Below are 12,723 nucleotides of genomic sequence, written 5' to 3' on the forward strand. Positions count from 1 at the left end.
GATCCATCCAACACCTTGGAGATGGGAAGAGACCATTGAAATGCACTCAGCAACTGTTGGCGCTGTAGTCTGTCGCCCGCTACCTTGGATAATTCAAAGTACCAATCTGAATAACAAGGCATTATTTCCCATCAAGTCATTCATGAGCCTGCAAAACATGAGTCTGGTCATGTGTCTCGTTAGCCAATCTTTGCCACACACCGCCGCCGTTTACAAGGACACGTCATGACCGATTGAGTCTCCGGCAGAGCCGCATCCGACATTATGACTAGTGCGTCCGCGGCCATTAATTTCCAGCCTCAAACTCGTAATGCAAAACTCGGTCGTTATTAGGGACGATGATGCTACCTATCAGCACCCATGGGTCCTACGTCAGAGCCTCTAACCAGGTCCCGCTTTACCGCGGTATGTGGTTCGGATCCACAGCAAGCTACCGCGGAATGAACGGCAGACGAACAAACGTCTTTATTGATTCTAACAGGCGTTGAATTACGTAGGATCGAGTTTTCATGGGCTCCGGTAGATCCGAGGAAATCAACTGGTTAAAAATGGATGGGGATGAGAATGGCAATAGCGTCACAAGCGCAGAACGCATGTATATGAAGAGGCTCAGTGCCTTGTGTCCTTGTGTTCATTCTGCCAACTCACTCACAGTCTCAATTCATTAAACATACCTCAATCCTCCCCAACATTTTACTCCATCATTACTTCAACATGTCGTGGCAGCCACCAAAGAACTTTGAAAGCCGCCCCGTGGCCATCCTCGGGGCAGGCGTTCTTGGACGTCGTATTGGTAACTTGATAAGCTCAGTGAATGAATGTCTTGGGAAAAGGTTTAACCCATATTTCTACAGCATGCACCTGGGCATCTGCCGGATACAACGTCAACGTTCGAGACCCGAGCGGCGAGCAGCGATCGCAATGTTTGCAGTATGTCGACCAAGAGCTAGACACATACCTTCAACGAACCTCGGCAAACAAGGGCACCGTCCGAGTATTCGATAACCTAGAACCCGCTCTTGAGGATGCCTGGGTTGTTATCGAAGCTATACCCGAGAAGATCGAACTCAAGGTTGCCACCTTTGCAACGCTGGATACCATCGCCCCGCAAGATTGCATTCTTTGCACCAACTCGTCCTCATACAAGTCATCCGAGATGATTTCCAAAGTCTCCGAGCCGACAAAGCGACGCATCCTCAACATGCACTATTACATGCCTCCGGCCTGCATGGTTGTGGAACTCATGACGGATGGAGTCACCGACGAAGCAATATTCCCCTTCTTGTCAGCAAGGCTCAGAGAGACTGCGGCCTCACCATACACCGCCAGGAAAGAGAGCACCGGCTTCATCTTCAACAGACTCTGGGCAGCTATCAAGCGTGAGATTTTGACTATCCTGTCCGAGGGCGTGTCTGTTCCCGAGGAGATCGACAGCATCTGGGGGGAGCTATTCAATGGAGACACGGCCCCGTGCAAACTTATGGACGGTAAGTCTTGGTCGTCTCTTGTTGGATTCGCGTTGTTGAAAGCTGATCTTGGATTGTATAGATGTTGGCCTGGATACTGTGACGTTCATTGAAAGCCATTATATCGCAGAACGGGGCTTGAGCTCGAAGACTATCGACTATCTCAAGAGCACCTATCTCGATCACGGCAAGCTGGGTTCCAAGTCCCCCAATGGAGGCTTGTACCCCCCCAAGATCAAGGCAGACGCTCACAATGGTACGACCTCGCCTGGCTCGACTTTGCTTGTCCTCGACGTCGGGCTATCTGCGGCGGAGCCAAGCACGACATCAGGAGAGATCCTACAACTCGACGCCAACGGCCAACACGCCAAGACAATTTTCTCAGGGCAGGCATTGCCAGACGGAATTGATGTCGATGACTCGACTGGACGTATCTTCTGGACCACCATGGGCAAGCCAGGCGCCCAAGATGGAGCAGTTTACTCTGCGAACAAGGACGGAACCGACATCCGCACGCTCATTGCCCCAGGTGCCATCAACACCCCCAAGCAGCTTTGTTGTGACAAGCAAAACAAGAAACTCTACTTCTCGGACCGCGAGGGTTGTGCAGTCTATCGATGCAACTACGATGGCTCTGCTTTGGAAACCCTAGTGGATAACAGGAAGTCTTCTTCAGAGGAGGACAGGCAAGCCGATGTGCTGAACTGGTGCGTGGGAATTGCTGTCTCTCCCTCACACGGCAAATTCTACTGGACACAAAAAGGCCCCTCCAAGGGAGGCAAAGGTCGCATCTTCTGTGCCGAGATGGATAACCCAAGGAATGTTGCCTGCATCATGACCGGACTACCAGAGCCGATCGACTTGGAAATCGATGAAGCCGGTGGTAAATTGTACTGGACGGACCGAGGAGAGATTCCATCCGGCAATGCCTTGTTCATGGTTCCCCTTGATGACACAGGACTTCCTGTTCCCATGGGTACGGCATCGTCGATCAAACCCCAAGTGCTCACAAGGAACTTCAATGAGGCGATTGGGTTGAAGCTCGATGCGAAGAACAACCGCATTTTCGTGTCTGACTTGGGTGGGAGAATCTATTCTTGCGATATCGAGACGGGGAAGAAAAGGGTGATTTATGCCGACGATGATCGTGCGTTTACAGGCATTGTGGTGGTGTGACTTTCAAGCAATCTAGTATGAATGGAGTTCCTTTTATATTTATAGATTTTTCATGTTTCTTATACTGGCCTTTAATTCGTGTTGCTTCGACGTTCAAACCACCACAAGGACACGCCATTCAACAGTCCGGCGTATCATGGTCAGCAGCAACCGTCGACAAAGAAGCCCACGATGAGTTCGACTGGGCTAGAGCTACATGTTGGCGGTTCAAACTGTCCCCCAGAACTATTTCCAAACTCCAAGAATAGTTGCAGCGGCTCATTCCCCCACTAATTCATTTCAGAGCCTGAGGAGCCAAATAGGAATGACGATACCTCTTCTCAGACAGGGCAGTCCAGAAGTCCATCCCGCCGTTATTCTATTGTACAAATGAACCCAGCTCAGAACTCCCCAGCTGGCTTCAAAACTAAAGCGCAAGCTGGCGAGGCTCTATGCCTTCAAGCAGGCTCGGCTATGCGTTCAACATCTTTGAAACATAGGGTAATACACGCCATGGAGCGCCCCCAGTTTATAGGAGCGAATCCGGGCTTATAGTTAGGGTCCCCCCAAGCAAAACTCAAGCCCGGGGGCAGGCTTCTAGCGACTAGCGAGTTGATCTCGGAGGCTTGAGATGTACCTTTTGCGGGTTTCCCTGGCTGTCGGCCCAATATTGACAATTTACGAGGGTTGAAAGCGGATGTTGATATTGCAGAGAGTAAGTAGTTCACTTGGAGATTTGTGTCGGATTGGATTTCAGTTGTAGCAAGGTTTTAGTGAACGACTCAAAGCAAGCCCGTCCCGCAAGAGAAGGTTTCAATCGAGCCACATTAGATCATTAACATGCCGGCATTATAGGTGAATCCGATGGTGCAATGAGAACTCACGAGGGGCTTTGGAGGCGTTAAGCTTGGGTGTAAAGGGCTCACGGGCTTGCCGAGCGGTAGCGGCAGTAGTAACGCCACACACGCGGGGGAGCGGATGAGTGCGGCCAAGACACGAATCATGGCCGTCCGTAGTTAGGCGCCCGCAAATATTGGAAGAGGCTCTTTGGGCTGGCGCCTTTCCCAAACAGTTTCTTCTCATTGTTTACGACTGATGCAGGGTTGACTCAGGTCTCTCTTCATTCCCGACAACCCGGTACTTGAACCAACCCTAACAAAAGCCTCCTACGTTAAGATGACAGACCGACAAAGAAATTACGTGTTCGCTTGTGGCGGGGAAATATCACCAAGAGGCCCACTCACTAGCACGTCGAGGATTGGGATCGACACTGCCCCGTATTGGCGATCAGAAACCATGTCGAGCTAGCAGAACCGGTGGGTGAATATCTTCAGAAGCACGTGGACGCACGTGGATGATCTTGCACTAGACGCTGTCAAGATCCGGAGTTTGCCACATGGTAATTTCTTTCACTGGCAGGTAATCTAGAAGACGATAACCCCTTCTGTTGTTCTTGGGTTCACTTGATTTGACATCTGGGGGGTTCAGGCTTGGTATCTGTCAGATCAAGGACTTGGACCTTTGGTGGATCTTGTCAGGTGCCCAAGCTCTGAGGAACCCAACGAGAAAGTAAGACTGACTGAGACTCTTACTAACAACTAGCTAGGAACCAACAAGAACTCAGCTTATGTTCAAGTTCTCCGTACATGTACCACCTGACCTGCGTATGACACGAGATGAATCTGCGGATGCGACAACTGGAGACCCCCACATTGCGCCCCCTGAAAGGATCGACGCGGATGAGATTGAGGGGCGGTGTGATGTGCTCGCTCGGTACTCCGTACTGTTCCACACATATCGTCGGTGGGATCTTGAAGAACCTGGATGTTCAAGTTCAAATAGCTTCATCACCTAAATACTCTCGTTGATGACTTTGCCTGAATCTCTATGAGTATGTCTCCCCTCGCACTCTTATCTCGATGGCGCCATGAATTCCTTAGTGATCTTTTCGGTCCAAATCAGAGATACGGACCTAGGCCCGCAGTGTCATCAGGGGTTCGTTGTTGACGATCAAGGAAGTAATAGTCACATACGATCCGCTACCCTGTGGGGGCTTGACAAACAAGAACCAAACGGCTCGGATCCAAGAACAAGGAGTCAACATGGCATCCACGTGTGCGGCTCAAATTCCGAGTTGCCGATTTTGGTGAGACCCTTGCCCAGGGGCCCGGTAGGCGGCGGCACGGCATTGCGGAGGACTTCCCGCAGAAATGCCCCCCAACTTTATCGGATCGAAAAAATCGGAACCGCTGCCATCGTAAGCCGCAATCAGTTACTTTGTCGAACTGGTACTGCGGCTAAAAGGATTATAGAGTTTGAATAGACGGAAGATACTAGAAGAAGACCCTTGGGCGGTATTGCACTGCCAACAACCTTTCCGAGGAAGGTTGAGCCTGAGAAGACGATCCTTCAACCAGACGAGCTTAATTCGGTGGCTGAAAATGGACTCTTAGCACCGTGTTCAGAACTCTGTCCTTTGACGAGAATAGGGCCGACGTTAGCCATTTAGGACTCTCGAAAGTGGATGTCACTACTCCATATTGCCGTCGAAATAGAGTAAGGGGTTCAGTTGCCGACCTCGTCTATCTTATCACGGCGATTCATCAGTTGCAATTACTAGTAGCGTTAGCCTTGGGACCAAGAATAGTCCCAACTACGGCAGAGACGGTCCCCCGGTCTAGCGGTCCAAGGAAACACCGGAACGACCATGGTGGGAGAGCCAAGCCGCCGCCGCGGCGTGTTTTTCCCAACCCGCTCCTGGCTTCGTGTTCTCCTCTCCTGACACTAGGGTGTTCCTCGCGTCTGGTTGGCCCGGCCAGGAGCCGTCGACCAGGGTCCCCAGGATGGAGCACTTGGACCAACTGATCTCGCACCGATAGAGGTGTGCAGCAAAGGCGCTAGTTTCAGTCCTGACGGCGCATGAATGATAAGTCTTAAAGCTTACAATGAAGCCATTCTCCGGGCGAAAGGTCGTTTTAGAGATGCTTGAATCATCACCATCTCTGGACGTTGTTTGGGAGACCAAAAGGCGACTCTGGGTGGTCCGGTGGTTGGTCCTAACCCTGTCAGAGTTCTGTATCTGACTGATCACTTCTTGGCGGGGGCAGTGTGACTCGGTCGCTATCCGGCGGACCCTGGGAAATACCCTGATAGGCGTCTATCGTCAGTCGTAGGCCTGGCAAGTGAAGGAGTCGTCGCTCTGGGTGGGGGTGCAGTAGCGTGATGGACTTTTTGCTTCGATATGGCCATTTTGCATTAGGTGTCACATCATTGAAGCTGCATTGTGCGCCCTCCCGGTCGGTGCATGCTTGACGAGATTACAGCGGTTCTCTTTGTACAATTTCTTTCGTTCGCGGAGCCGCATAATCATGTTCCGGTGGAGCGCGCGGAGCCGCACCACCCGTGTCGATCCCTGCAGCCGAACCAGTCAGATCACTCGACCCTTGAACTTTGTTTGGCCTGATGGGCTCTGGAAGGCGGGAGGGACGGGATGGTCAGGCATTTGTGTTACTTGAAGTAGGGCCTTTGAAAGGGTGAAAAATCTGACCCTGAAGTTGAGATCCAAGACTCCTTCGTCTCTCATCTCACGGATCTCATCTTCCACGTGAGCCCGCCGCGTGATGCCTGACGTCAAGCTTGCAATAGATCCTTCTTCGGGCTTAGGGAACAAATTGCCCACGTGTTTCGCTAGGGTCTGCTAAACCGCATCAAGGCCTAGCCAGCCTCCTGGTCAGCCGCCGACCATGTGGCCCCCCGCTTTCCTGCGTTAGCAGAGCCCTATCTCGAAGCAGCCCCTCCCCCCCTATCTGAGCCATTTACCCATGTGCTGTGTTGGTCCGGGGTTCGGGATGATTTCGACGAGCTCGAATGGGCAAGGTGCAGATGGCGCACGAGTAATGAGCCCTTGTAGACAAGACCCTGCTGTTTCCTTTTATCATCGAGTGGCCTGCTCTGCTCTGCCGATGCAAAAAAGCAAATGTCTGTATTAAATCCACGGCAGCCTACTGACGCCCAGTCACGCCCCTTGGCACATTCTTGGAAACGGCACTTCTCCACACAGTCATCATGAACTTGACGACCAAGAACACCATCACCCAGACATCATCCCGTCTGCTGCGCACATCGGATGACGATCAACCGCATTCCAGGGTGCGTACTCACATACCTGCATATTGTATCGACTGCTAACACACAAAACAGGACCTCAAGGATCTCTTCTCCGCCCTCATCGTCAGCCTCCTCCCCCTCGAGCCCCATCGCGTCCGCTTCGTCAAGATCGAACACACATTCCTCTCCGAAGATGCCATCCGCAATCTCGGCAACCTCAAGCTCACACAGTCGAATCGCATGCCCGATCCCGACAACCCGTCATGCAGCGTCACCTCCACCTCCACCACCACATTCTCCATGAGCAAGGATACGGCAAGGTCTCTGTGCCAGCGATTTGTCGACGCCCGCTTTATCGAGGCAGCGGATGGGAAGCCAGACCAGATCTTTGCGCATCGAGGAGGAGTGTGGAAGCCAACGTCCAAGGGAACTACGATATTTGACTGGTTCTGCCAAAAGAATGGCATCAACCACGACCAGCTATTCGAGCTAAGGAGCCTAATCACCGGACCTCTTCTCTACCTCGAAAGAGATGCGAAAACGGACAAGCCACACGTCGACCGCGCCACCACCGAAGTCGTCTTCTGCCGGATGATGGGCATCGACGGACGGGGGAAGAAGGGACCTCTAGCGCTCGCAAGACAGGAATCCGCAACGGGCATCAGGTTGACGCATGAGCGCAAGATCAACGGTCGCACATACCACGACACTTGCACGGGTCTCCAGATTTCCGACTGGCTACGAGACAAGGCGACTTGCGCAGACATGAAGGAGGCTGTAAACGTGGCGTCGCACTTTGTGCACTACAACCTCATCGAGTCGGTCGCTACGGACATGGCCTACATGAACCAGTATGTGGCCTGCAAGCTCTTCCAACCCACACATCTCGCTGTCTACACCCTCTCGCAGCGTGGCCAAGACTTGATCGAGAACAGTTCCTCAAGTCGATGTTCATCGCAGGGCAAGACAGACTCGTCAACGTCAAAGGGTGGTGTCACGGAAAGTAACCGCCTCAAGTTGGAAAAGATCCTCCAAGATCCTACCCTCCGCCTTCTTTTCCGCGAGAACCTCCGATCAACGTACTGTGAAGAGACGCTAGCTTTCTACGAGCAAGCCGATGAGTTCATCCAGGAGTCCAAGTCCACACTAGAGGGCGTCAAAAAGGGAGACAAGACGGCAGACGAAAACGCCAACGAGCTTCTCTCGCAGTCTCACATCATCTTCAACACGTTCGTCGCGCCTGGTTCACCACGCGAGGTCAATATCAACCATCAGCTTCGCCTAAGTTTGTCCGATCGGATGACCAAGGCGCAAGCCCAGGATTCCACACAAGCCGACATGTTGAAGGAGGTGACGTCCCTTTTGGAGAGCGCTCAAAACGCCGTCTTCAAGTTGATGGCCAGTGTAAGTTCTTCCTCCTCGCATTTTGTATGGCACAATCGCTAATAAGCATCAGGACTCTATTCCCAAGTTCCTTAATAACCCAGCAGCGGAGGGTCAATTGGTGCAAGCAGGTGTTCGATGATAGACGGGAGACTCCAGCGATACCCATGGGATTATGGAGTGGTGTTTTTTTGGTTTACAACAGTATATAGCACTTTTAGACACTTGACATGTAGATCTTTTTCTTTGTCGCATAGCAACCACGCAAGATACGTCGCCATGACGCTACTGGTCACGTCGCAAGGATGTAATATAGAGGACTTTTGGTCAACGTTTCGATGAAAACAACTGGTGACTGCTCATCCCCTATACCTATAGCCTCCAGGTGTGTCAAAGCTCACGGCTCTTGGCTCTTCCGCTCACGCTCGGGCTAGCGGGTCGCAAGCCAGCCAAGTCTAGGATCGAATGCTCCGACCCTCCAGACCCTCTGAACTCGTCCTTTGCATCTCGGACTGACAACTATCCACCATCCTTCAGCGTATCAAGGACATGGGAACTACTATCCATTTTCACTACTTTCTTTGCAGATATATATCGTGATCATGGCGTGGCTTCCTTGACAGAGGCCATCGTCTGCGACCCTTGTGTCGATCAGTCAAATAGCCACGTGTTTGACGTGTTTGTGCTTATCTCGGGTCAAGGGCAACACGCTGATCGAAATCTGGCACCCTGTGTAATAGAAAATTTCCAGAATCTTTGAATGGTCGATTAAATTGCTCTCCTCGCCACTAGGCTACCAATGGGGTTGTATCGGTGGTTCTTGGCTAGGGAAGAGGGGTAGGCATAGGGGGTTAGGGGGATCGATGAGATGTTCTGGAACATTCTGCACTTTGTATGCCCAGCAACTAAGGGTAAAGACGGCGGTCATATTCGAAGAATGCTCGGTGTCACTGCTCGCTTGCGCGTGTCGATCACCCCCGTGCTCATCCTTCTGCTAGAGCACTATCTATCTGTAGGGCTATTTCTGTGACAAGCTGCTAGTGCATTATTGCCGAGAAAGAACATCGACGAAAACGGCAACAGGTCAGATCCTTCCACGACAAACAAGGAGGTCGGGGCGTTTGTGCACAGGTAATTCCGATTCTTAATTTCGTCTTAATTCACGTCAGTTCTGTTGATGTTCCTTCTCAACGTGAGATCCATTGGCGCGGTGACAAAACCCCTGCTGCTCTTGTCCTTCACACCAGCCAGGGCTCCTCCCAAACAAAGGCTGGTGGATTAATAACCACTTAGCTTTGAGTTAGACAACAAGCTTCTGCATAGAGATGCGAACTATTGTCGAACTATTGTTCTCCACTCGCCACCATGCAGAAAGCGGCCAACTTTTTGCGAGGAACAGCAGACAGGTGGGCAAAATGAGGAACAAATCTGCTGTGGTCTAGGGTAGGAGATTGATAGCCCCCGGAATGGTACTAAATTTAGCATCCCCCACATTCCGCCTAATCAGAGTCCTCTCACTGGTGGAGCATTCAACGCCATCCTCAGCATTCAGCCTTACCAACACATGCTCGATAAAGTGCTTTTTCGCGCCCTTCATTTCCCAGTTACGGATTGTGCATTGGTTCCTTGCTCCCGTATTACATTTCGGGATTCCTTCTATTCCTTTATTGGATCTCAATAGGCCGTCTCTTACGTGAAAAGAACAGTCTGACCAACAGCCTGCAACGGAGAAATGACGCGGCACGTAATGGCTGAGACATACATTCGACTGTCGAGCGCGATCAATGGCTCGCATCTTTGGTACAGAAATTGTATGGCGCTTCTCCCCACAAATATCTGACACGTCGGCGCCATCTCCGCCAAATGCTGACATCGTCACACAAGCACAACGGGAGCTATTGGAGTACATAACGGCGGGAATGCCACCGGGTTTTTCTTTTGTAGGCTCTGTTTTGCAGTATTCTCTGTTCATTCTAGACTGGGTCAAGATGATTTCGCAAAACACTATTTTAGGCCTGTGGCTCTCGAGCCTGGCCGCCACATTGGCATCACCTGAGCCTCAACTAACATCTCTCATCGAATCGGGATCCTCCACCCTCAACTGGAAGCCATGTGACCTGGACCTCTCCGACGAGATCAAGGCTGCCATGAGAGAACGTGGATACTGCGCCACAATCGAGGTTCCATTGGACTACACCAATCCCCAATCCGACAAGACCATTGAGCTCCAGTTGATCCGCTTCAATGCTACCAAGGAGCCATTCAAGGGCAGCGTTCTGTGGAACCCTGGTGGTCCTGGAATTTCAGGCATTGAGACATTTGCTACCCTTGGACCGGATTTTCGCGAGTGAGCATTATCGGTCAACAGACAAGAGACTTACTGACGGTTTCCATCAAGTATCATCGGCGGCCATCACCATGCCATTTCTTTCGATCCTCGGTAAGTTTGTCAAAGAGTTCCCTCAATAGCCAACTGACAGCAAAAAGCGGCGTTGGCCGAACTATCCCGTTCTCATGTCGCCCCCAAAACACCCCTGCCAAGGTGACGCGTCGAGGCGATAGTACCTTGCCTCAAGCTGACCTCTGGGCCTATATCAAGAACCAGAAGTGGGCCGAGCTCTCAGCTATCGCCGACGCATGTTATGCAACCCAGCAGGAGTACGGTCGCTACATCAGCACTGCCTTTGTGGCTCGTGATATGATGAAGATCGTTGATGCCCTCGGTGAGGATGGAAAGCTGAGATACTGGGGTATCTCATACGGAACTATCCTGGGTCAGGTCGTTGCCTCTCTGTTCCCGGATCGTATTGGACGACTGCTGCTCGACTCCAATTCTCTTGCCGACTCCTACCTGACAGCCACTGGAGTCGGGGGTCCTCGGGATGCCGAAAAGTCTCTGATGTACATGTTCTCCGAATGTGTCAAGGTTGGACCCAAGACTTGTCGACTGGCCAACTACGCTGGCCGCCATACCGCCGTTGAGGATCTGCGAGGTGCAGTGGAGGACCTCTTTCAGAAGCTGACCGAGATGAAAAACCTCCCAGCTGGCCTCTCGAAGGAGGAATTCCCGGCCGGAGGCAACTCCATCTTGCAGCGACTCAAGTTACTCATCATCGAAGGGCTGTCCAGTCCTGGCGGATACCCCAAGGTTGCGACAATGCTATTCCAAGCCCTCAACGGCCGCTGGAAGAAGGCTCTCGCCGTCGAGGAGACACCTGTGTCAGAATGGAACCGAGGCACCGAGTCATTCGCCGGAATCGCATGTTCCGACTCATCTTTCCGAGTCCAGGATCCTGATGACCTCTACCCCATGTATCGAGCACATCTCGCTGAGAGCTCTTTGGGAGATGCTATCGCCGCTGATTATCTGGGCTGCGGTGCTTGGCGCTTCCAAGCTGCGGAGGGTGTTGACACCGACAAGCTTCGAAACGTCAACACGAGCTTCCCGGTTCTTGTCATCAACGGCGCCTATGACCCTGTGACATCATTGACCCACGCATGGCAGGTCTCTTCCAGATTTAAGGGAAGCCGTATGCTTGTGCACGAAGGAGTTGGTGTAAGCTCTCCTTTGCCCTTCGAGATAGTTGAAGCTAACGATAGAAACTAGCATGGAGTCACCTACCATGCTTCAAACTGCACCTTGAATGCAATCGCCACCTACTTCCGTGATGGTGTTTTGCCCGAGGTTGGCGCTGTGTGCAAGCCCAACATGTTGGCGTTTGAGTATGCAAAGTTGATTAGTTAGGAAACTTGGACATTTCATTTAAGTGGTTTCTCTCAAGCATGGCTGGGGTCAATTGAGGGACCTGCTGCAGGCCTTCTCCTCGGATTGAGCAGGGAAATTACATCAACCTGGCATAAATGCAGTTCGGAAGGTTCATTTGTAATACATGCCGGTGTAATGGCCTCCAATCTCTGGCGAAGGAGCAAGATCGTGACCCAACCAGATATGTTGTCGTCTTACGAAGTGGCATATCGGGCGTTGTTTTAGTACAATGGGTTGCGCACATCGAACTAGTCAACTCCGTCACTTAAGGGGAGCATACCTTTTTAGTCCCGAGCCGTAGTCCACCGATCCCCTTTGATCTCAGACGCGAAGTAGCACTCTAAGAGAGTGACCTCGCTAGAGATGTAAACAGCTCGCTTCTAGAATGTATAGTGGTCTCGTATTTTAGATCTTTGAACCTCTTCCAAGTACCTGTGCTGCTTTAGCTAGGACAGGGAAGTACACTAAGCTGGTCTACATGATGCTTCAACATTGGTACGCTGTATCGGTAGGTGATGAAAATAGTCGACACATCAGACCCGCGATGTTTTATATCAGTATATCGCGGGTTCTATTTCTCATTATGAAATTATGGACAAATTGTATTACGAAGCGATCCACGGTCCCTCCACCTTCAACCAAAGCCAAGTTAACTAAGGACCGTAAACAGTTTGGCATGTAGCCCTCACGACGAGCAAGCGCAGGGTATCCTCGCCAACTTATTGGCAAATCAAGTGCTCGCCTCATAGAAAGGAATGGCTCCGTCAGCCAGCATCAATAATCAGTAAACACTAATTCTCGAAGCAGAAGCCGCCTCTACAGTAGGGCCTGAGCGGCCCGTACAGA

The 12,723-nt window shown here is 51.5% G+C and overlaps 3 protein-coding genes across 3 annotated transcripts; all 3 read left to right on the top strand.

Moving 5' to 3' along the window:
* Positions 1-714: 714 nt before the first annotated feature.
* Positions 715-2,642, top strand: NCS54_00481700 (Hypothetical protein; the record flags this gene model as incomplete). Its single annotated transcript, XM_053150340.1, has 3 exons — positions 715-793; positions 855-1,487; positions 1,549-2,642. The coding sequence occupies 3 exons, from the start codon at positions 715-717 to the stop codon at positions 2,640-2,642; spliced, it is 1,806 nt and encodes a 601-aa protein (XP_053006315.1).
* Positions 2,643-6,686: 4,044 nt separating this feature from the next.
* Positions 6,687-8,253, top strand: NCS54_00481800 (Hypothetical protein; the record flags this gene model as incomplete). Its single annotated transcript, XM_053150341.1, has 3 exons — positions 6,687-6,770; positions 6,822-8,132; positions 8,185-8,253. 3 exons carry the CDS (start codon positions 6,687-6,689, stop codon positions 8,251-8,253), a joined length of 1,464 nt encoding a protein of 487 aa, XP_053006316.1.
* Positions 8,254-10,099: 1,846 nt separating this feature from the next.
* NCS54_00481900 (Hypothetical protein) lies at positions 10,100-11,856 on the top strand (the record flags this gene model as incomplete). The annotated part of the gene is made up of 4 exons (XM_053150342.1): positions 10,100-10,458; positions 10,510-10,551; positions 10,599-11,667; positions 11,719-11,856. 4 exons carry the CDS (start codon positions 10,100-10,102, stop codon positions 11,854-11,856), a joined length of 1,608 nt encoding a protein of 535 aa, XP_053006317.1.
* Between the last annotated feature and the right edge of the window lie 867 nt (positions 11,857-12,723).

The sequence above is a fragment of the Fusarium falciforme genome, chromosome 4, assembly GCF_026873545.1.
Source record: "Fusarium falciforme chromosome 4, complete sequence".
NCBI classification, from domain to species: domain Eukaryota; kingdom Fungi; phylum Ascomycota; class Sordariomycetes; order Hypocreales; family Nectriaceae; genus Fusarium; species Fusarium falciforme.